This window comes from Ptychodera flava, unplaced genomic scaffold (genome assembly GCF_041260155.1).
Source record: "Ptychodera flava strain L36383 unplaced genomic scaffold, AS_Pfla_20210202 Scaffold_31__1_contigs__length_3010019_pilon, whole genome shotgun sequence".
Taxonomy (NCBI): domain Eukaryota; kingdom Metazoa; phylum Hemichordata; class Enteropneusta; family Ptychoderidae; genus Ptychodera; species Ptychodera flava.
In genome coordinates this window covers 1,791,483-1,816,960 of record NW_027248353.1, presented here as the reverse complement: position 1 = coordinate 1,816,960, position 25,478 = coordinate 1,791,483, and the positions used below count along the sequence as shown (strand labels likewise).

General features: G+C 41.9%; 2 protein-coding genes across 2 annotated transcripts in view; both read right to left on the bottom strand.

Annotated features, from left to right (window-relative positions):
- Nucleotides 1-25,478, bottom strand: part of LOC139127426 (uncharacterized) — an 88,689-nt gene that overhangs the window by 5,531 nt on the left and 57,680 nt on the right. The gene's annotated exons all lie outside the window — the stretch shown is intronic.
- LOC139127351 (integrase/recombinase xerD homolog) lies at nt 22,732-23,484 on the bottom strand. The gene has a single exon (XM_070693267.1). It carries the CDS (start codon nt 23,482-23,484, stop codon nt 22,732-22,734), a length of 753 nt encoding a protein of 250 aa, XP_070549368.1.

Genomic DNA, 25,478 nt, shown 5'->3' with positions numbered 1-25,478 from the left:
TCCTATAATATTGATAGCATTTTGATCAAACACTGCAGTTCCTTTGATATTGATAGGATTTTTGATCAGACACTACAGTTCCTTTGATATTGATAGGATTTTTGATCAAACACTGCAGTTCTTTCCTTGTATTGATAGGATTTTTGATCAAACACTGCAGTTCATTTGATATTGATAGGATTTTTGATCAAACACTGCAGTTCCTTTGACATTGATAGGATTTTTGATCAAACACTGCAGTTCCTTTGACATTGATAGGATTTTTGATCAAACACTGCAGTTCCTTTGACATTGATAGGATTTTTGATCAAACACTGCAGTTCATTTGATATTGATAGGATTTTTGATCCAACACTGCAGTTCCTTTGATATTGATAGGATTTTTGATCAAACACTGCAGTTCCTTTGATATTGATAGGATTTTTGATCAAACACTGCAGTTCCTTTGACATGATAGGATTTTTGATCAAACACTGCAGTTCCTTTGACATTGATAGGATTTTTGATCAAACACTGCAGTTCCTTTGACATTGATAGGATTTTGATCAATCACTGCAGTTCATTTGATATTGATAGGATTTTTTTATTTAACAGTGCGGTTCCTTTGATATTGATAGGATTTTTGATCAAACACTGCAGTTCCTTTGACATTGATAGGATTTTTGATCAAACACTGCAGTTCCTTTGACATTGATAGGATTTTTGATCAAACACTGCAGTTCCTTTGACATTGATAGGATTTTTGATCAAACACTGCAGTTCCTTTGATATTGATAGGATTTTTGATCAAATACTGCAGTTCCTTTGATATTGATAGGATTTTTGATCAAACACTGCAGTTCCTTTGACATTGATAGGATTTTTGATCAAACACTGCAGTTCCTTTGATATTGATAGGATTTTTGATCAAATACTGCAGTTCCTGTGATATTGATAGGATTTTGATCAAACACTGCAGTTCCTTTGACATTGATAGGATTTTTGATCAAACACTGCAGTTCCTTTGACATTGATAGGATTTTGATCAAACACTGCAGTTCCTTTGACATTGATAGGATTTTTGATCAAACACTGCAGTTCCTTTGATATTGATAGGATTTTTGATCAAATACTGCAGTTCCTTTGATATTGATAGGATTTTTGATCAAACACTGCAGTTCCTTTGACATTGATAGGATTTTTGATCAAACACTGCAGTTCCTTTGACATTGATAGGATTTTGATCAAACACTGCAGTTCCTTTGATATTGATAGGATTTTTGATCAAACACTGCAGTTCCTCTGATATTGATAGGATTTTTGATCAAACACTGCAGTTCCTATGATATTGATAGGATTTTGATCAAACACTGCAGTTCCTTTGATATTGATAGGATTTTTGATCAAACAATGCAGTTCCTTTGATATTCAAACGGCATTTTCACAATTGAGTGTACAAAGTAGGGGTCAAAAATGGCCAAATTTCAACCTCATTGTTTTAATGTGAAAACCTTACCAGGACTTAGGTACATATGCCACATATATAGTGCAGAAATGGTTTCGCACAAACTGTCTTAGTTCCATAATAAACAGGCCTTCTTTATCGTACCCTTACATGGGGTACAGACACTACACAATTTAGAAAATTAAGAAAATATTTTTCACCATTGCAAAATTTAGGGGAGAATATACAATACTTTTACCAAATGCAAATCAATACAGTTAGCCTTACATCATAAAATGACTTTTGTAGAGAATCTTTGAATTCCACCGGGTATATACAATGTTGTTCTTCAAAGCAAAACAAACGAAACACTTTATTTTTGAAAGAATAACGAACACATTTCAATTATTGCTTAATAATCTTCCAAAGTGAATCCCAAAACTTAAAATGATAATTGGCAGCATGCATAGCTATGATATATAGCATTCTTTCATATGTTAGTCCATGTTGGAAAGACTCATCAAAATATTTCATAAAGTATGTACAAGGGGTACGGACACTACAACACAAAGCAAACCTGTACTGAAGCTGATCATTTAGTGTAGAAATAATAGTTGATTAATTGATGAAGAAACATGGTTTTCTTTCCATTTTGCCTTATCCTGTAAACTTTTCACCACAGTGTAACTAATTGAAGATATTATTAAACTGTATTTATGGTTCATGGTTTAATGTTATTCTGAGAACAATACTCAAATATAAATTTTGCATCAACAATAAGAACAAATTGAAAACTTTTAAGTTTTTTGATAAAACAGTAAAATCATCAGGCTATAAAATTTCTAATATTAACCCTACTCACTGATTAATAGTTGTATTTAACTAGTTTGTGGGGTGGGGTACGGACATTACACAACATGCATTAAAATTGTTTTCTACTAAAGTTAAGTCTGAACTAAAATTCATTGAACAAAAAATGGCAATGCTTGTACATGTGTGTTGACAAGCCAAATACTGGTCAAGAAAGGCAACTGTTTTTTAAGACAGATCAATAATTTTGAAAAAGGTCAAGTTGCAACATAACAGTTGTATCAGTGGACCTGTCAAGATAACATTTTATCAACAAACTGCTTGATGTAGAAATTTGTCATTTTAGTACTTGAAATAATGAAATTTACTCCCACTGAGATGAAGTGTCTCTTGTCAATGTCATGTGTAGAGAAACAAAATTGTTTTATCTTATTAGTCAACTGAAGGAAACCAACCCAACACACAACTGATTCACTGGATTCACTGAATAATCAATTCATATATTCTCATCTATCGCATAAGATTTGATATTTGGTATACAGATGACTTAGGATATACTTAGATATTTTCATATGGCTTCAGGAAAAATAATAAATTTGTGTTTTGGAGGCAATTTTTGCAAATTTTTGTTAAAAAATCTTCTAAAAAACTGCTTGTCTCATAGCTTTGTAATTTGGTATATAAGTCCCAAGACACAAACTAAGCCAACTTTTTTCTTCAAACTTGGGGGGGGGGGGACGACCATGGCAGTAATTTTGTATTTTTGGAGCTAATCTTTAGTCTGCGACCTTAAATAACCTATACCAACCCCAGATATCTTTTAAGCCAGTTTTGTATAAACTGTGAAAACAATGTAGTCATATTTGGTATCAGTTTGTAGTGAAAGTTGACCAAGAAAATAAATGTGAGGTTATTTATGATATAATATAGTGGATCAGCTTTAGCTAATATTTCGTTGAGGGATACCCAAACACTGATAAGAGATTTGTATCCACAAGAATGCCATGTGGCAAGATGCACTCTACTGTGAATACAGACTCCAGTACATGTCATTTTTACATTGAGTAGTTTATGTCAGCCCTGGGCCAGCCCAGGTTTTGAGTCAACTCAATATTGTCAATATGGACACTCTAGGTCAGGCCAGAATCGGTCTAGTTTTGGCTGGGCAATAGGGGAATCCAGTACTGCCTCAAAATTTGGGTCATGTCTGGACCCAGATGATGCCCAACTGAACCTAAAAGTTTTTGCTCCAGTCTTTATCATTCCATGTTCTCAACACAATATCTTCCCACCAGGTTTTGCTCCACAAGTGGGACCACATCTGATGATTAACATTATTTGAAAGAAAGGCATTAGTTAACAAAGACATCAGAAACACTGTGCACTGGTTACATGCATTTCTGTACAATCTGCAAGTCCAATTCTGTCTCATAAAGTTCATGAAACCAATACTGGAGATGTCTCTGCAGTTCAAATGTCATTTAGCAGTTAGATTAATTCTTAAATAAATGGCAAAACTAGGCAGGTCCTGTAAAATGTGAAGGTGAACCAAATTTTTTCCCCACAGAGGATTATTGTAACCTTGCCCAGGTCCGACCTAAATTTTGTGAATGTGAACATACGGTAGTATCTGTCTTAGTCCAATCATTGTGTTTTATATAAACATACAGACAGTTGACAGGCCATTGGTTGATTAAGTAAATCATCACAGTATGGAGGGTAGTCTGGCAGAGACCCTGCGATTCGCGTTCTTCCCTGTTGGAACACGCGCGCGCCCTTCAGAGACGCGACGCGAATCCCAGGGTCTGGACGTTCTTGCAAGCGACCGGTCAGATTTCTGCCTGATCCGGGTACTTTATAGAACTGCACACATCCGTTAATCAAAAAAAATGACAAGTACCATAGCCAAATAAGATTAAAAATGAAAAATAAAAACATACTGTGTATATAAGTCTACCAGATACTAGTAAAAATTTTTCTCCGCCCAGTTAGATAGGTGTTTCTTTTGACGACAATACCCTTATGAATATTCTTTTACTTGCAAAAACCGACAGTCGCTGTGTCTGGCAGCGCGTGCTCACAGCTAGCACAGCGTAGCCTTCGAATGCAGGCCCATGATGGGCGCGCACAAAACAAGGCACAGCTACTGTGGAGAGTCTATATGGAGGGTAGCGCAGTGCAACTCATAAACATTATTGAGAACATGAGTAATTTAGGATGATATCAGGTCACTCCACCACACAAACAGAATAAACAACAAATTTGACTACCTAACTCCCTGACACTATATAAATTTGTTCCTTCCAAGGTGCGAATTTATCATGGATCATTGAAAATGACCGGTGTTTTTCTGCTATTGATCACAACTTTCAGCTTTTTGTGGACAATCATGTTGACTTCCAATACATTTGCTTACAATAATTGTCAAATTATAGTTATACATTTTATCTGAAACCAATAAATATTCACATTTTGAGTCACACATACTACTCACACAACTGGGAAATAAGTGAATTTTTTTTTACTGACGTCCAACATTTGATATCATTGAAGCTGTTGGTAGTTTCATTCTTATCAGTTTAGTTGGTGTGTATATTGCACCTTATATTCCGACTCTGTCTGTGTATTACTTTAATTTGATATCCAAACATTTCAAGTTTGGGCCACCAAATTTTTACTGTTGATCTTCAAAATTGAAAATTGGTCATTAAAACGGACTACTATCTAAACATTGAAAATTAAAACCTTTTGCAAATACAAATAGCACTTTTTGTTCGCAAGTGAAAAACAGGAAACAGGAACATGCACTTCGTTTTTTTAGATGCGAGCAACGCTATTTTTTATATTTATGCAAGAATCATTTTTATCACTAATGCTATTGTATTCATTATGGTTTTGCCAAAAGCTGATTCAAACATATCCTCTGATTTCTCTTAAATATCACAGCACAGTTATTTCAGATGCTAAACCAGTTGTTGAAATGTCTATTACGAGGGGTTTTAGCTAACTGACTGCTATGCAAGGTGGATTACCGCAGAGTTGTAGATAATGTAAGCTCAAGCCTCAAAAAGTAATGCATCACATTTAATGACACTTACTATACTGGCACATACGGTACTGTTGATATAGAGAATGTACTTGCAATAAAAGGCATTGAGCAGCATCAAGTTATTGCTATTTGGCATATTTAATGAATGATCATCTCAGGAACCCCTTGTCTAATAAACATTGACGTTTCAACTTTTTATCCAATCGCCTGATTGTATAAGAGTCCACCTTATGTCAGAGACAGATAACAAAGAAACTAAAGTATAGGCCCTGATGGCAGTTTTCTATGTTGGCTATTGATTAATATCTGTATACCGGTATATAGGGATGGGTTTGGGGTGTCGGTAAGTATGAGCCTAAATTAAACATTTCTTCTGCCATTAGAATAGGACCTGTGCACTCACTATATCTGGTAGTATACTATGTACATCTTCCATACCACCCATGTATATTGTAGCTACAAGGTCATTGGCACTATTTTTTATCCAGGGCAAAATTCCTGTACAAAAACGTACTGTATGTTGTGTTGACCCCAAAATGACCTTATTGAATCCATCTGTCAATTGAAATTACATTTTAGTGTTTGACTTTACACTGATTATACATGGTTACATTATAATTAAACCACTCAGCAGTGTACTAGGGGTATATCAAACCTTTTACTTCAGTCAAATCCAAATCAGTGTAATTCACTGGAAAAGCGGTACGGACACTACATGGGGGTACGGACACTACATTTGGCCTATAATTCATCTATATTTTTTTAAATGGTGATTGTCTAAGATGAATCCATATATCATTCATCTATACCAAGTACTACAATATGTATTTTATCTTTGTTTGCTGAATGCCTAATATAGGTGTGGAATTAAATGGTGGGGTACGGACACTACATAAATTTCCGGAAAATTTAGGCTGAGTCTTTGGCAAATTCTTGAAAATAAACGAATGGATGCTTATGACAGTAGAGTTTATTACAGTACTTAACAGATACCTGCAATGGATTTTAACAACATTTTACAAAATAACTGTAGATTAGAACCAAGTTATACACTGGGTTAATTGTCCATAATGAAAAACGCAAAAATCCGTAACGATGGGCTATTTTTTGATTTATTAACCCTTTTCCTGCCGAGCGCCCCTGTCCGTTATCCTGCCAAGTCGGTCAAAACCGGCCCCCTTTTCCGTGTCTACAGAAGATAGGCTCTCCTGCACGCTTTCCTGCCAGGCATTTGGCGGGAAAATACTGCATTTTCGGGGTACGATTACCGACCATATACGTGTTAGACTTCAAAAATTTTTGCATGCCCGTATAGAGGGGCAACCGCTGATGAGGTTGTGTCCAGAAAATGACGAGGTCACGGGCGTTGTTTGCCCCGGGGGACGTGCACTTTTATGCCCTTTTCTAGCTTACTTTTCGCGGAAGTAAAGCTCGTTCGCCGGCACGCACGGCCACACCGGGGAAACGTCACCTCTCTCGTGGGTTAGTAGAAGACCCAGGGGTTAGCGCTATGGGTGCGGGAGCACCCTCAAACCTGTCCTGTTTCCCCTGGGTTGTGTCACTTGGCCACGTACTTTGAACGACTTGGAAGAGTCGCACAGTGCAGTCTGCTTTGACGTAGTGTCAACGACATAGTTCCGCCATTGAAGGAAGGCGTGTACGTAGTTTGGCCAGTTCAGTGAACACTTAGCTCGTTAGTGTTACTGTTTCCTAACAGGTTAGTTGTGCAGTGTTACTAAGGTGCAGTTTTGTACCACCTTAGCTCTGGACAGTGCAACTGCTCTATGCACTAACCCCAACGACAGATGGTTGGTACAACGTCTACGTCGCACGAGCACAGCCTCCGTTGGGCTGTGCCCCTCCCACGTGATACAACGCACGTTCATCCATTACTATAGCGTCCTTACGGATCTGCCAAAAACGAAAGTGGGGGTAAAAACAAAACAAACGAAAATATGCGATCATAGATAGTATTTTATTCGGGAATAATTACATTATGCCGAACAGTAAATCTCGGAGTCTGTCTCGACGTCCGAGTGCATGGTCCGTGTTTCAAAAATTACAATCGGGGTGGCAGATCCGTGTTTCAAAAATTATAATAGGGGGAATTGTACAAAATAATCCGTCTAAACAAAACAAACGAAAATATGCGATCCATAGATAGTATTTTATTCGGGAATAATTTACATTATGCCGAATAATAAATCTCAGAGTCTGTCTCGACGTCCGAGTGCATGGTCCGTGTTACAAAGATTACAATCGGGGGATTGTACAAAATAATCCGTGTTTCAATTTACAATCAGCGGGATCGTAAAGCACAAACAAACGGCACAACCGTGCTCAAAATGTGATCATGGTCCGTGTTAAGAATACAGTCAAGCCACTGTTAGGCGAAGCTGTCCCCTGTCCGTTATTTACGTCGGTTCTCTTGCTGATGGGTGTCGTCGGGGCTATGTGAGTAGAGGTCTGCACGCCAATGCTCCTCTTACCTCGTAGCATCATGCGATGATGAAAAGCCGCAAAACACTCGCCCTCGTGAAGATGACCCCGCACAGACTACATCCTTTGGACGTCTCAGACAGTCGTCCGCTCGCAGTGGTCTTACCCTCTCTGCTGCATACTTTACAGCATTTCTGCCGCCCCTCCAAACGGCTGACAACGTGCATCGGCTGATTTTGTGGATTGATGTACGAGGCAAGAGAAACGGTGGCCTCGACCTCTCTCACACTGGGCTGCGATCGCCCACAATAACCGCCAATGAGTTGTTTCCCGACACGCAGATGAAACATCTTATGGGTCAGCTTACTATCAGGGTGTACATGCTTGAAGCATATATATGCATTTACCAGGGCAACATCAATCAGGTAACATGCCAGATATGTCCACCATCTGTGGTTCTGCGCCCAGTGTGAAAGTACTTGCGCTTCTGGTTGGCTCGGTCGACGCCTCCCATGTACCGGCGATAATTATACAGCGACAGAGGCACTTGTCGCCGCTCGTCTCCCTCCCCCACTGGCACGCACTCCAAGGGTGGATAGACCGTATTCAAGATCAGCACCTGAGCGTTACTATCCTGATAAGCAGTGATGTTAAGACGAGAGTCCGTTCTGGTCGTGGCTTTCATATCCCCAACAGACAGAGGAAGGCGCTTCCTCTTACCCGGCGGAATTAATTGAGGGGGCATGGTGCGACGATTACGGCGGTTAAAACTCCCGACCATGTAGATCCCGGTCTCCATCAGCTCTCTAGCAGTAACGACCGTGCTAAACAGGCTATCACAGAATAGGCTGTGATTATATCCACAGAATGGCTGGACCAGCTCCATCGTAATTCTTTTCACCACACCTCGCTCCTGCCGTCTCCCATCAGTCCGATCCCGAAATTTCACACCTAGGTACGGTGCAAAGTTAGCGATGTATGCAGTGGTGGAGTCGCACAGCTGCCATATCTTGAAACTGTCTCGATCAGGCTTATGCGGTAATCTCTGCTTAAATTTAGAACGGCCCTTAAATCGCACCATGCCCTCGTCGATGGAGATCTCTCTACCCATCTTATAATTATTTACGCACCGGTCAACTATGGGCTCCATCCATGGATTGATTTTATACAGGGGATCCTCCTGACACCGACGTCGGCGGCGTGCCTCATCAGGATCACGACGTGGATCGTTCTCTGGGTCTGCCAGATGAAAGTATCGCATAAGCTGCTGAAAGCGACTGCGGGTAATCACAGTAGAATACCCTGGTTTCTCAGAAAGGGATCGCTAGACCAATAATCCTCCACTGATGATTTACGGTCGACACCCATACAGACTAAGACGCCAATGAACGCCTGCACCTCTCGGTAGTCAGCGTTACGCCAGTATTTATCTATTTTCCTAGCGATATATCGCTGGTGGAATTTGGCATATTTATTAGTCTCGTCCTTGGCCAATCTGATCAGTGTAGCTGGAATAACTTAAAAAAGTAATCGAGCTCACGGGAGTGGCTGGGCAAGGTGAAAGTCGGTCCTCTCTCATGGTCAAAATCGGTCTCCTCAAATATATTAGCATCGGTAGTCTCCGACATACGCCAGACAGGAGGGGTGTCGTCCTCCGCCAACACAGCAGCAACGTCATCATCGTCGTCAGAGCTTGCCTCACCTACATACTGCCTGTCATAAAAGTCATCGTCCTCTGCCGCATCCTCGTCAACCTCCGAGTCGGACTCAGCGGTGATATCACCGTCGTCTGGGCGTCTGGGCCTGAACTCGCCCGTAGCGGCATCAAGGATCATATCTGGCTCAAAATCAGGTGGGCTATCCTGATAACGAACCCTCCGCACTATCTTTTTCGGCGGGGACATCGCAGCACACGAAACTATGGCAGGAGCGGGCTGGGCAGCCTCTGCTGATGACGAGGACTCAAGCTCTTTCGCACTGGGCACAGGAACCTCTCCTGACGCAGGATGAGGGCTCATAGTAGCAACAGGTGGTGTCTCTCCCGGAGCAGCCGGGGGAGAACCAATGGCATCAGCCGTCTCGTTACTCACTGTCTCACTAGCAGCAGCAGACGTAGTCTGTGCAGGTGAAGTATCTCCCACAAGAGCAGATGTAGTCTCTGCAGGTGAAGTAGTCTCTCCCGGAGCAGCCGGGTGAGAACCACTGGCGACCGGTGACCCGTCATCATCCTCATCGGCAGAACGATCGCTCTTACGTTTACGCTTACCACTGGGTTTTTCAGCCGGAGATAGCTTCGCCTTACGGGAGCGTTTCTTGCCCGACTTCTTAGAACGTTTACTAGGGACATCACAACGATCGCTACCACTACCGCCCGGAGACTCTGCATCTTTGAGCTTCAGTCGTCTGCTCGCCTTCAGAAAACTTTTGCGGTCCGTCAAGCTCATGTCTGGAACAGTGTCGACAGACTAGCAGGTCCCTCCCTTTTAAAGCCACAGGGAAACAAAGCCCTGGACATGATTGGACGCAGGGGTGTTAATATATGCATCCACCTGTTATTATAATGGACCTACGGCAATCAGTCCACCAACCGGCGCTGACATTCCTACCCGTCATGTAAATTGCCTGTCCGCACCATTTGATATGCTAATAATACTCATTTGCGATGCAAATCCCTCGAGCACTTAGCATAACATAGTCAATGTCATTAGCATCTCAACTTGACATTCCGTCCAGCTGGGTACGTGGCATGCGCACCTGCCACCCAAGGACGTTGGCCCAAGCCCATGTTTAGTACGGGTGGGAAACCCGTATCTTTAACCTCATGTCCCTTCTAAGTAGCCCTGCGCAGGGCGTATTGTCATCCAAGTCGGTGACAAGCCAACCCGACAGATCGCCCATTAAGCAGTAATGGACTGGCCGTCTTGTTCTTGTACGGCAACGAACAGTGCTTCAGCGGCTTGTTTAGGTCATAACCGTCGCCTGCCGAGCGGCTTACCCAACTAAGGCGGTCAAAGATGAAGGATGCCAAAATTGTCAACGGCTGTCTCGGCCTCGTCCGTTGGGCAAACATGGCTCCTTCAAATGACGTGGCCAGCACGTCTACGTCATCAGCGGTGATGACGACCCGTCATTGACGCCCGAGTGCGTAAAACTCGGAATATACCGACAGGTACCTCTACCTGAGTCGGTCATACTACGGTATAAACCAAACACAGGTCTGCCAACTCCCGTTAGACTCGGCCGTTAGCCGAACTTCACAGGGACAACATAGGCGTAACAAGTCGGTGAACAACGGTTCACGCACCTAACCGCAGCCGCCAAGTCGGTGAACAATGGTATCAAATTTGAGGCCATGTTCGTGAATGGCAAGGCTGAGGCGGTGTGTTTCGTTGCACGGCTTGAACGTCTAGAGCCAAGTGCAACCGACAACGTCCGACATCTGAGTGGGTAGTCTTTTCGAGAAGGTAACAAGTCGGTTAAAAGCGGTGGTTACCCTTCACAAATGTCGCTCAAGTCCGTTCGGATCAGTTCCATGTCAGGGACTAATCAAGCCGAGTCCGTCAAATCCGTCCGCACTTCCCGTCAATCAGGACCAAGTCCGTGATTTTCGTCTCGCACCATTGGCAAAAAATTGCACCGCCAGCTGAGGCGGTCTTAGGCGGTTGCCTTACAGAAAGCCGAGTCCGTCAAATCCGTCCGCACTTCCCGTCAATCAGGACCAAGTCCGTGATTTTCGTCTCGCACCATTGGCAAAAAATTGCACCGCCAGCTGAGGCGGTCTTAGGCGGTTGCCTTACAGATTAGCGTTGCCGAGACGGTCAATTTCGGCCGCAATCTATGTAGTGCCTCAGAGCCAAGTTAACCCAAACTCCGCTAGAATACGTCAACGTGCTAACCTGCCAAGTACGCTACTCGTCCCCCCAAAAAAACCAGTCCCCCACCGGGGTGGGGGACTGGCTGGGTAGCTTCCGCACCTTTCCCTGTCGTTGGACTCTCTGTGAACCCATTTCGAGAGCAAACGCCGTTCCTCGCCCAAAACCTGTCCTCGAACGACCCCTAGCGCGAGCAAGGGTTGCTACACGTAGTTCCGTCGACTAGGCAGGAAAGGGGGTACCAAAAAGTAGCCCGATTTCCACCGCCTTGGCAGGATAACGGCCGTGGCTGCTCAGATTCTAGCTACACCGAATTTCAAGCGGATTTTCACCGACTTGGCAGGAAAAGGGTTAATGGTGTTAATCAACTGGTCAATAGCATACCATGGCGCTACTTACTACTTGTATTAGACATCCTTAAGACCACACAGAAAGAAAAAACAGGTACCTTCACTAGAGTTTACATTATGAAAACAGCATTTTCTTAAAGTTGAAAAATGCAGTGTACCTTCGTAACAGTCAAATTTGACCATTTTCACACCACAAAAAATGTCATATGTTTGCCAAACATGGTCCGATTTTTGTAATTTTTGCTTTGATTTGCTCAGAAAATCTTACTCAAAAAGCTTTCACAAGAGTAAATATATACCATAAAATAGTTTTTTAGAATTTTTTCCGTAACACTCAAGAACAAAAGTTGGTACACTCAATTGTGAAAATGCCGATAGGATTTTTTGATCAAACACTGCAGTTCCTTTGATATTGATATGATTTTTCATCAAACACTGCAGTTCCTTTGATATTGATAGGATTTTTGATCAAACACTGCAGTTCCTTTGATATTGATAGGATTTTTGATCAAACACTACAGTTCCTTTGATATTGATATGATTTTTGATCAAACACTGCAGTTCCTTTGATATTGATAGGATTTTTGATCAAACACTGCAGTTCCTTTGATATTGATAGGATTTTTGATCAAACACTGCAGTTCCTTTGATATTGATAGGATTTTTGATCAAACACTGCAGTTCCTTTGATATTGATAGGATTTTTGATCAAACACTGCAGTTCCTTTGATATTGATAGGAGTTTGATCAAACACTACAGTTCCTTTGATATTGATAGGATTTTGATCAAACGGTGTAGTTCCTTTGATATTGATAGGATTTTTGATCAAACACTGCAGTTCCTTTGATATTGATAGGATTTTTGATCAAACACTGCCAGTTCCTTTGATATTGATAGGATTTTAATCAAATACTGCAGTTCCTTTGATATTGATAGTGGTTTGATTAAACACTGCAGTTCCTTTGATATTGATAAGATTTTGATCAAACACTGCAGTTCCTTTGATATTGATAGGATTTTTAATCAAACACTGCAGTTCCTTTGATATTAATAGTAGTTTTGATTAAACACTGCAGTTCCTTTGATATTGATATGATATGATTTTTCATCAAACACTGCAGTTCCTTTGATATTGATAGGATTTTTGATCAGACACTGCAGTTCCTTTGATATTGATAGGATTTTTGATCAAACACTGCAGTTCGTTTGATATTGATAGGATTTTTGATCAAACACTGCAGTTCCTTTGATATTGATAGGATTTTTGATCAAACACTGCAGTTCCTTTGATATTGATAGGATTTTTGATCAAACAATGCAGTTCCTTTGATATTGATAGGATTTTTGATCAGACACTACAGTTCCTTTGATATTGATAGGATTTTTGATCAAACGGTGTAGTTCCTTTGATATTGATAGGATTTTTGATCAAACACTGCAGTTCCTTTGATATTGATAGGATTTTTGATCAAAACACTGCAGTTCCTTTGATATTGATAGGATTTTTAATCAAACACTGCAGTTCCTTTGATATGATAGTAGTTTTGATTAAACACTGCAGTTCCTTTGATATTGATAAGATTTTTTGATCAAACACTGCAGTTTCTTTGATATTGATAGGAGTTTTGATCAAACACTGCAGTTCCTTTGATATTGATAGGATTTTTGATCAAACGGTGTAGTTCCTTTGATATTGATAGGATTTTTGATCAAACACTGCAGTTCCTTTGATATTGATAGGATTTTTGATCAAACACTGCAGTTCCTTGATATTGATAGGATTTTTGATCAAACACTGCAGTTCCTTTGATATTGATAGGATTTTTTGATCAAACACTGCAGTTCCTTTGATATTGATAGGATTTTTTGATCAAACACTGCAGTTCCTTGAGGATTTTGATCAAACACTGCAGTTCCTTTGATATTGATAGGATTTTTGATCAAACACTGCAGTTCCAATAGGATTTTTGATCAAACACTGCAGTTCCTTTGATATTGATAGGATTTTTGATCAAACACTGCAGTTCCTTTGATATTGATAGGATTTTAGATCAAACACTGCAGTTCCTTTGATATTGATAGGATTTTTGATCAAACACTGCAGTTCCTTTGATATTGATAGGATTTTTGATCAAACACTGCAGTTCCTTTGATATTGATAGGATTTTTAATCAAACACTGCAGTTCCTTTGATATTGATAGGATTTTTGATCAAACACTGCAGTTCCTTTGATATTGATAGGATTTTTGATCAAACGGTGTAGTTCCTTTGATATTGATAGGATTTTTGATCAAACACTGCAGTTCCTTTGATATTGATAGTAGTTTTGATTAAACACTGCAGTTCCTTTGATATTGATAAGATTTTTTGATCAAACACTGCAGTTTCTTTGATATTGATAGGAGTTTTGATCAAACACTACAGTTCCTTTGATATTGATATGATTTTGATCAAACGGTGTAGTTCCTTTGATATTGATAGGATTTTTGATCAAACACTGCAGTTCCTTTGATATTGATAGGATTTTTGATCAAACACTGCAGTTCCTTTGATATTGATAGGATTTTTGATCAAACACTGCAGTTCCTTTGATATTGATAGGATTTTTTGATCAAACACTGCAGTTCCTTTGATATTGATAGGATTTTTTGATCAAACACTGCAGTTCCTTGAGGATTTTGATCAAACACTGCAGTTCCTTTGATATTGATAGGATTTTTGATCAAACACTGCAGTTCCAATAGGATTTTTGATCAAACACTGCAGTTCCTTTGATATTGATAGGATTTTTGATCAAACACTGCAGTTCCTTTGATATTGATAGGATTTTTGATCAAACACTGCAGTTCGTTGATATCAATAGGATTTTTGATCAAATGCTGCAGTACCTTTGATATTGATAGGATTTTTGATCAAACACTGCAGTTCCTTTGATATTGATAGGATTTTGATCAAACACTGCAGTTCCTTTGATATTGATAGGATTTTGATCAAACACTGCAGTTCCTTTGATATTGATAGGATTTTTGATCAAACAGTGCAGTTCCTTTGACAGTGTTTGATCTAGAGTGCGCCATTGCGCATTTTGCGCAAAAAAATCAGCTATGGCGCTATTTTCACAGGCCATGGCGCCATTTCGGGCGCAATATTTCAAGACCGGCGCCTGGTAGTTTGTTTCTGCCAGGCCACTATGTTTTACGCTCATGCTCTACAACAACACGGGGATTTACCGTAACGTGGTATATATTCAATCACGACATTTTGCGACAATGACGTAAGTTGGGATGACGTCTTTGACGGGACGTGTGCAGAAGGCCATGCGTAGCTATGCCAGCGGTACGATGCCAGCGGTACGATGGTTACTATGCCGTGGCTATATCTGTAAAGCCGTCGGGTTGTCTCCTCACCCATGCCCGACGATGAAGGAGGTACAACGATGGAAGTGTCAGAAACTGGTACGCAGACCGATGCTACCGGTGCGCAACACAACCGCACCCCGCAGGTGAATACAATTTTGGAATTTTACCGTTCAGACTTCGATATGTAAGGCTACCATATGTAAGCTTAGACTGTAGTACGTTATGAGTGGCCGGGACTGGTATTCAGTGCATGGTGTCGTGGACGCTAATTTCTGACATTTCTTGGGGTGATCAAAATATCCGAGTGGTAGGGAATGGTTATGTTGTAAACTGGCAGCGAGTTTCCGAGGACAAGTCACTTGTTTATTTATTCGTTTGGCAGTGACTTGCATACCAGCGTGGTAGCCACATGGGGTTTCCAGTCGTACAAAAACAGTTTAGATATTCATATTTCTGTCATCGAACAAATAGAGAAGAGAGTGAGTTTTTTGTCTCAGTTTAATTTTTCTCTAGTATACGTAAATCTAGTATTTTACAGGTTTGATAATTTATTTTGTTCAACTTATTTACGTGAACCCCCAAATTTTATTTTAGTCCTTTACTCTAAACTTGAAATTTTGAAGAAATATAAGATAAAGGACACACTCTCAAATCTAAGTTTATTATTACTCTGGATACCAAAATCCAGCATTTAACATTTTTAATAATTTTTTTTTAATTTATTTACCCCCTCTTTTTATTTTATTCCTTTGCTCTTTACTTAAAATGATTCAGAAATGGTACATGTTATTAAGGTGAAATTTTTATTAAAATCAGATTTGGCATTTCAGTGTTTACAGCTCAATAAAAAAAATCATATTTTCTTCTCTCAGGTGAAGTGGCTGTCACAATGGCACTGGCTGTACTATGGACATGATGAATGGTAGCTGATGGTACATGTCTGCAATAAAACATATGCATAATCATCAGTATTGAGTTGAGAAAATGGTCAAAATTTGAAAAAAAAAACGAATAAAAGTGTGTTATTAAATGTTGACTCACCTGTACGTCTGTCTTTTTGAAGAGACCCTTCTTGCGGATGAACTGCCAATCACTGCAGTAACTTCATATTGTTGGTTCAAGGGACAGTAGCTGTCACTTTTAATAGGCTGCTTTCAGTGTTTTTATTCTGAGTATCAAAATGGTTTTGTATTTCTTAAAAAATCAAGTTTGTCAACAAAGTCTGTATATCCACTCTATTTCTAGCAGTGGTATTGTTGACAATTGAATCTAAATTAAATTGTGAACAATAAACGTTTACTTTACAACTAAAACGTGAATAACTAAAAACGTAGTTGACAAACTGAATGCTAGTGAAATAACTTCAAGCTCAATAGAAAACTGCCGTTGTTGGATGACACACAGAAAGAAAAATATCAACAGTTACAGCTACTGCACCTTTTTGTCAATTCCTTCAGCACAGTGGAATCTGTCTTTGCAAATGTTGCCTGGCAACCCAATCTGTCCATTATAAGCCTTTTAAAAACTTTTAATTGCAATTTTAATTGAATAATAATTCTGGGGGACCACTTTTTATCCGCTGGTTGGGATCAACAAGGGCCCTCTTTAAAAATTGCAAGGGGCCAGCATGGCCCCTTTTTTTGCCAATGGCCCCTTTTTTTCAAGGGAGTGGGCCCACGATGGCCCCTATTTTTGAAGTCCTAGATCAAACACTGCCTTTGATATTGATAGGATTTTTGATCAAACACTGCAGTTCGTTTGATATCAATAGGATTTTTGATCAAACACTGCAGTTCCTTTGATTATTGATAGGATTTTTGATCAAACACTGCTGTTCCTTTGATATTGATAGGATTTTTGATCAAACAGTGAAGTTCCTTTGATATTGATAGGATTTTTGGTCAAACACTGCAGTTCCTTTGATATTGATAGGATTTTTGATCAAACACTGCAGTTCCTTTGATATTGATAGGATTTTTGATCAAACACTGCAGTTCCTTTGATATTGATAGGATTTTTGATCAAACACTGCAGTTCCTTTAATATTGATAGGACGTTTGATCAAACACTGCAGTTCCTTTGATATTGATAGGATTTTTGATCAAACACTGCAGTTCCTTTAGGATTTTGATCAAACACTGCAGTTCCTTTGATATTGATAGGATTTTTGATCAAACACTGCAGTTCGTTTGATATCAATAGGATTTTGATCAAACACTGCAGTTCCTTTGATATTGATAGGATTTTGATCAAACACTGCAGTTCCTTGATATTGATAGGATTTTTGATCAAACACTGCAGTTCGTTTGATATCAATAGGATTTTTGATCAAACGTTGCAGTACCTTTGATATTGATAGGATTTTTGATGAAACACTGCAGTTCCTTTGATATTGATAGGATTTTTGATCAAACACTGCAGTTCCTTTGATATTGATAGGATTTTTGATCAAACACTGCAGTTCCTTTGATATTGATAGGATTTTTGATCAAACACTGCAGTTCCTTTGATATTGATAGGATTTTTGATCAAACACCGCAGTCCGTTTGATATCAATAGGATTTTTGATCAAACACTGCAGTTCCTTTGATATTGATAGGATTTTTGATCCAACACTGCCGTTCCTTTGATATTGATAGGATTTTTGATCAAACACTGCAGTTCCTTTGATATTGATAGGATTTTTGATCAAACACTGCAGTTCCTTTGATATTGATAGGATTTTTGATCAAACACTGCAGTTCCTTTGATATTGATAGGATTTTTGATCAAACACTGCAGTTCCTTTGATATTGATAGGATTTTTGATCAAACACTGCAGTTCCTTTGATATTGATAAGATCTTTGATCAAACACTGCAGTTCCTTTGATATTGATAGGATTTTTGATCAAACACTGCAGTTCCTTTGATATTGATAGGATTTTTGATCAAACGCTGCAGTTCCTTTGATATTGATAGGATTTTTGATCAAACACTGCAGTTCTTTTGATAATGTTCCTTTACAACACGGTTTTGTAAAGGGACGATTAACTGCAACTGATGTAATTTCATATGTTGATTTTCTTTCTTAGTCATTTAACTCCAAGAAGCAAGTCCACAGCATTTATATTGACTTCAGGGTTCTCAAAATTTTTTGAAGTAGATGGAAAATTTAGAAAAGTAGGCGGCCAGCTTCTGTGTGCAACCATGTTCCCTGGGAGGGGAGGTGTTAAAAATTTCTTTTTTTTAAATTTTAAGACATTTCTGAGGAATTTCATGCATTTTTATACAGTGTATAACATTCACACAGGGGAGGGGTTCAGGGAGGGGACCCCCCCACCCCACCCCCGCCGTGTACAAGAATTTTTAAATTTTGAAGACATTTTGGAGTAATTTAATGCATTCTTGTACTGTATGAAAGACCATTTCAGCATACAGAATAATCATGATCACAATCATGTTCAACTAACTGATCAGGGTTGAAGAAATAAAACTAGCAATACACAAAAGAAAAAAAAATACTCCAGCATCAGCAAAGGGGAGTCATTAGTTTGGACTTGCCTACTCCATATCCTAATCTGACATCTCAAGGCCTAGCTGCTTCAGTATGGATTGCAAATCCTCCACCTTTTCCACTAAATCCTCTGGTATGATCTCATGAGTTGTTTGAACAGCAGCATCACTCAACGTTACTGGTACTGATTCTGTTGTCTCCCTTTGTGATGCATTGACAGGGGCAATTTTGATCTGTTTTTTTTTTTGCTGTAGCCACTTTTCTACGGCCATATACACAACCTGATCACACTTTGTAGTCTCTGGTCCATTTATTGTGACATGGCTTCAAGCATTTTGTTGCCAAGTCTATTTCTCAGTTTTGTTTTAACATTCTTCAGTCAACTTGCACCTCTCTCAGGCCATGCATTGCTTACTGGCAATGCCAGTCTGGCAATGCCAATGCAATTTCTGCCAAGTACACAAGTTGTGAAAAGAATGGAGCATATGTGTTCTTTCTTCTCACCAACTCTAGAAGAAACCATTCTGTGCTTGTCATCATTGACATATTTGTTTTCACATCAATTGGAATTGATGGTTTCAACTTATCATCAATGTGATTTGTTACATGCCTCCATGTGAGTGCAAAATTTTGAACAGGAACATCCGGGGAGTTAGCGGGCTGGTGAATGAAGTACTGACCTGTTTCCATGGTTACCTGGTCCAGTGAAGCCCTTCAACGTTTTTGATATCAAAGTAGACGCTTAACGATAGATGTAAAATATCCATGCGTGCACAGCTACATTGTACCGGTATTTTGACTTTCGTTAAAATCTGTTTGGTGCTGGTTGATAATGGTAAAATTGTTTGAAAATACCCTGCATGTAACTAAATATCATGTAGCATTAACTTTGAAGAGGCATGTAATAAAAATATTATTGCCTCATGAATACCTGTACATAGGTTTATGTGCTCGAGAGCAGGTGACAATTTGCCCGACTGCAGGAGGCAACTTGTCTCCTGCTGTGAGGGCACATAAACCCATGTATTCAGGCAATATTATATACATAATATTTCATTTGTTATTGCAATTCATGTACCGGTAGTAGTTTCAAAGTCTTTTGGAACTTCCCATCACCACTTTCAAATTTGTAAAAGTGTTCAGCCAAGACCTTGATGTTCCTGTCCCCACATGATTCAAACCCTGGATCAGTGAGGTTTGTAAACAGCCATGGGATCAAAGACCTCAAAAGCACTGACAACATCAAGGGTGTCAGAAAATCTGTGATCTATATTTTCAAAAAGACCATCGCTATATTTTTCCAACAGCCTTTCAAGGTCAGTAGATGTATTCTTTGTGTATTTTAGGTCAGAGCTTAGACTGCTATACTCATCAATATCTGCCTTGAGTTTTTGTAATGGCTCTTTTTCTTCTTTCATTTGCAACAATTTTGTCTTAGTACAATTTGAGGTTTGATCATAGAGAAGTTGACATTGTCATCTTGAAATTTCTCAGATGATGCAGATAAGATTGGCAGCACATCTTTTAAGATGCACAGTGTTCTCATGAATTTCATATTTTTCATTTTTTATCAAACCACATGCAGTGTTGCCTTTAAATAGCCACTGCTTAATCAAAACTGCCATCTACTAGTTTGACATGTTTTATGCAGTTGTCTTGTAACTGCTGATCTAGCCTTTCCTGAAAGTTGAACACCTTTCAGTCTTTTTTGAAATTTCAAGTATAGGGCCATACATTTTGACCTCAGCAAAGTCAGACTTTGCTAAGGCAATATTTGACACTGTCAATGTACCACAAGCTGCTCTGTTATAAGCTCAGTTCATTTGGTCTGTGTGGTCCACTTCTTAAACTTTTTACTTCTTACCTTACAGACAGATATCGAATGTGTTATTATTCATGGTAAATCATCCTTCAGCAACCCATGTCCCAATTGTGGCGTATTTTTACTTTCCCCCCAGAGGAATCTTGTTTTGTGGAGGATTGCATGCTGGTATTCCCAATTCTTTGTTTTATGTTAAAAGTGAATTTGGATTGAAATTTATGGCAGCACAAAGTTGACATATGTAACTACAGGCATACAGCATATGTACTTGACAATGCTGGAAAGTTGGAAATGAGAATAGAAACAACCAGTACTGCAGCTAGATTAGTGATGGAGAAGAAAATTTCCAATAGCTTATATTATAATATTCAGTGGCTGTGAGTTTCATAGTATAGGGAGCCATCATAATTTACTGCCTGCAGGGTCGGAGGAATCTGAAGGGGGAGGGGCTATCCAAAAAATGGAAAGCTAGAAAGGGGATTGCTCAAAATCTAGAGAGAAGTGAGGGGGGTAACTCAATTTTTGGTGCAAAATGAATTGAAAACACCTCTCAGATTGCACCGTTTCACAGATCAATATCTCAACATTTTCGATGCGGCTGGGGGGGGGGGGGGGGGGGGGGGGGGGGGGGACAACCCTCTCTTGTGCTCTCCCCTTTGGGTGTTCTAACAGTTTTACCAAGTAAGATACATTCTCAGATTGCACTTTTTCACACATCAATTTCTCAACATTTTCGATGCAAGAGGGGGAACAACCCCCCTTGTGCTCTCCCCGTTGGGTGTTCCAGTAAGGCCAAAGTAATTAAATTCTTTGTTTTGCGTCCCAACCCGCTTAGGTTTTTAAGGTTTTCATAAAAAACACACACAGTGTATTGTATTGGAAATTTTAGGACATGGCCGCTTAGCTTTTCTGAACTAAAATTTTGTTACAATTTTTTATTTGCTGTTAACGCAAAGAAACGACACGGAGGCAAGTGTTTGGCCGAAATCCGGGGTTATGTATGTACCGTCACGGCGGGGCTGTCAAGGCGTCATGGCGGCCTGGACGGCGGTACCAGACTCCGGGCACCGTGCGTCAGGCAACGTGCTACCGGGCGCCACTACAGGCCCATGACAGTACCCCCTGGAACTTTATTGTGAAAAGCCATCAAATTAGTGGAATACAATATTCTTTTATTGTGAGCTGCTACCCTGCAGCGAGGCACTTTTTTTTTGCGGAGGGTGGGTGGGAATTTTGCGATGTGAACTTGAGCGTGGCAGAGATTGAAATGGACGAAAAATAGCTTTGAACACACTGATGTGCGCATGGATAATGACGTGGAAAGGGTGATGTAATTTGTTGAGATAACGGTAATCGAGGCGGTTGGTAGATTAGGTTACGTCTCAAATGCATCTAGAAGTGTAAGGTAGGTGACGCATGGTGACCCATACATGTCAAGGTCTAAACCCTTCCCCCCGTGTCGCTCCAGACGTTAACAATGATTATAGCAAGCCATAATCACCCATTAACGCAAAGAAACGACACGGAGGCAAGTGTTTGGCCGAAATCCGGGGTTATGTATGTACCGTCACGGCGGGGGCGTCAAGGCGTCATGGCGGCCTGGACGGCGGTACCAGACTCCGGCACCGTGCGTCAGGCAACGTGCTACCGGGCGCCCACTACAGGCCCATGACAGTACCCCCCAAATTACGGCTAAGTTGCGGACATGCATGGCCGCAGCGCGGCCGCAATGCAGTCCCGTCCCCCCCCCCCCGTGGTGACCATGCGCCACTGGGAAACGTCTCCTTATACATGTTCATTGTTCCTACATTTCGTGTCTCTACAGTTTGTATAGTGATATTACAACGTTGGCATTGCCCACCGCGAACTGAGTCCTATATCGAATTGCTGGCGTGTCGCGAGTGCCTTCGGCACTACGTCAAGGGTCTCCCGCGGCGTCTTGATGTAGATCTGGTACGCGTCACTCCGCCATCTGCCAAGTGTCTTTATGAGCCAGTCAGGCAAGCCGGCTTCGGCAGCAGTTGTGGCTGCACCACTGCGGAAACTATGTGTCGCGTACATTTTAGCATCGGAAATCCCTGCCTGGGTAAGCAGTTCCCGCAGGCATAGGTTCAGTCTTTGTCGCGTAAGCCATGTGCCGTCCGCGAATTGGAACGCCGGTTCTTCAGGGCACATGTATCCGCGGTTCCCGGTATATTTCCAATAGGAGCGGACCGCACACACAGAGGTCCCGGTCGGAGCAATACGGATGGTGTGCCCACGCGCGTACGGGTCAGTCTTGATGACTTTATCCTGATTTCGATCACGTCCGTTAACACAATGTCCCGGGCGAGTAGTGTGGCGTTTACGTCGAATTCCGTAGGTGATCGAGCGGTGAACTCGCTTACCCTCAGAAAGCCGTAGAATGCCAGCGTGAAGCTTGCCCATACCATGAGCTTGTCGTTGCTGCACATGTCGGCACGCTGACGCAGGCATTCCTTGAGGCGACGGAGCAGGTCAATGGTGATTGGTAGTCGTGGCCGGCGCACTTCTCCAATGCTTCTCCTGATCCCTTGCAGTGTTCGTTGCAGGAGAGCGTGCGTTGTTACGTCGTCGGCATACCCGCGCTCAACGTGGTGATGCATCACCCCGGCTAGGTACACCTTAATGGTTCGATATGCTAGTCCTCGATTTGCCAGGTTCATAACGATGAGTATGGCTGTCCTGATCGTGACAGGTAAGGTTGCTAGTCCGTGTGACGAACAGAAATCCATGTAACACTTTTGTCCTACCTGGTATGTGCGTCGCGTGTTCCCGGCCACACTGTTATGGATGTAGGCAGTTGCTAGTTCCGTCAGTTGTTGTGTAGCAAGCGGGATGGACATAGTCGCGTTGGTACAGGTGTGTGGCCGGCATCCGCTTCGGGCACCAATGCTCGGAACCTCTCCATCTGTAAACGAGAAAGTGCATCAGCAATTGAGTTATCAATTCCACTGACGTGGGCGATCATGACATGGAAATTTCCTTTGGCTGCCTCATAAAAGATGCTCCTTACTAGTTGCATGATGTCAGGGCATCTCGTAGTGCCTTTCCAGATGTGCACGACGGTTTGATTGTCACAATGAAACAGCACTCGGCGGCCATGCCAACGATGCCCCCAAATTGAACAAGCGACTAGTATTATGTACATCTCCTTCCATTCGATTGAGGCTTGGAGAGAGTCAGGCCATGCAACGGTGAACCAATGCCCAGCGTGGTAGCCACCGGAGCCTACAGTGCCCGAGGCGTCGGTGTAGAGGTCAAGGTCGCGAGAGAGGGGTCCACTTTGTATCGAGGAATGAGGCCGTGCCGTTCCATGTCGGTAGGAAGTCGCACCACCATTTCGCGTCAAGGCGGAAAGTGTCGGATAGTGTGATCGTGTCGCGCAACTTGCGTACGGTTGTGCTTAAGTCAATCATGCGGCGGAGGAAGATGCGACCGGCAGGAATGCACTTGCATGCAAAACTGAGGGTGCCGATGAGGGATAGCAACTCCCGTTTAGTGCATGAGTGTCGGTGGAGCCAAGTGGGAAGTGTTTGAAGCAGGTCCTGTAGCTTGTCGTCGGGTAAGCATAGTGTCATTGTAAGTGTGTCCAACGTGATGCCAAGGAACATCATGGTGGGTGATGGGCCTTCGACTTTTCTGGGGCGATGGGTATCGCGAGGTCGCGGCATGTGTTGAGCATGGTGTCGAGGAGGTGCTGGCATCGCGGGGAGTTGGGGGGGCCAGCGCCAAAGTAGTCGTCCAGGTAGTGCAGTAAGTCCTGAGTGTTTGCTCTGTTTTTGACGATCCAGAGGAGTGCTTCGGCCAGGCGGTTGAATAAGAACGGTGCAGAGCGAAGGCCAAAGGGGAGCACGCGATCGAAGAAGAACAGCCCTTGCCATTTAAAGCCGAGGAGGTGCCAGTCCGCCTTCCGTACCGGGCACAGTCGGAACGCGTGCTTAATGTCCACTTTTGTGATGAGTGCACCTTGGCCAAGTCTCTGTAATATCGCGACGGCATCGTCAACGCGGGAGTAGGTGAGGGTGTAGTCTTCCTTGTTGATGTAGTGGTTGACACTATCGTTTCGTGGTTGGGATAGGTCCATTATTATGCGGTGGCCGCCTGATTTTCTAGGCCGAAGTCCAAGCGAGTTTACGACGAAGTTTGGCAGAGGTGGTACGGCGAACGGGCCAATTGTGTGGCCGAGGCGCAGTTCTTTTGTTATGGCGGTGGTGACGGCATCCGGATCGGTCATTGCGGACTGGGCGTTGCGAGTGTAGCGTGGTGCGCGGTTCCCACCGAAGCCGATGTCGGCACCATGAGTGAGGTCGTGGATGAGGCTGGCTGTGAATTGTTTGTGCGGGTGGTCGTGCAGGGCAGCTGAGAGCTTAGTTAGGTTGATTGGCGTTGTCGGCTGTAGCGTGGCGGATTGTCGCTGGGTGGACGGTCGCTCCCTCGAAAGGGCTGGGTGGTCTCTGATTTGATGCGTTGGTGGTGTTGCTGAGCACCGTGTTCGGTCGAGTTACACACGGAGCACTTGTGTAGTCTGCCATAGTTGCAGGGTGTCTTGCATGTGCCTCGGTTGAAAGAACGACAAACCGGAGGTTGGTCAGACTGTTTCTTGTTCGCTGGGCTCTCCCAGTAGAACGGGTTGGTGGTGCTGCTGCGTCGGTTTGGGCAATCAGTTTTAACATGACCATGTTGGCCACAGCCGAAGCAGGTAGGACGCAGGAGGTGTGGCTGGTTTTGGAAGTACTGGAAGTTGAGGTCTTGGTTTGGCTGGCTCCAGTTGGCCCTATCTGGGTAGCGGGAAGCGTTCAGGCGGAGTTTTGTCATAGGCTAGCCAGGCCTCCGGCTT

Coding starts and splice junctions, on each gene's coding strand:
- LOC139127351 (XM_070693267.1), bottom strand. CDS start 23,484: ATGTCCATCCCGCTTGCTACACAACAACTGACGGAACTAGCAACTGCC.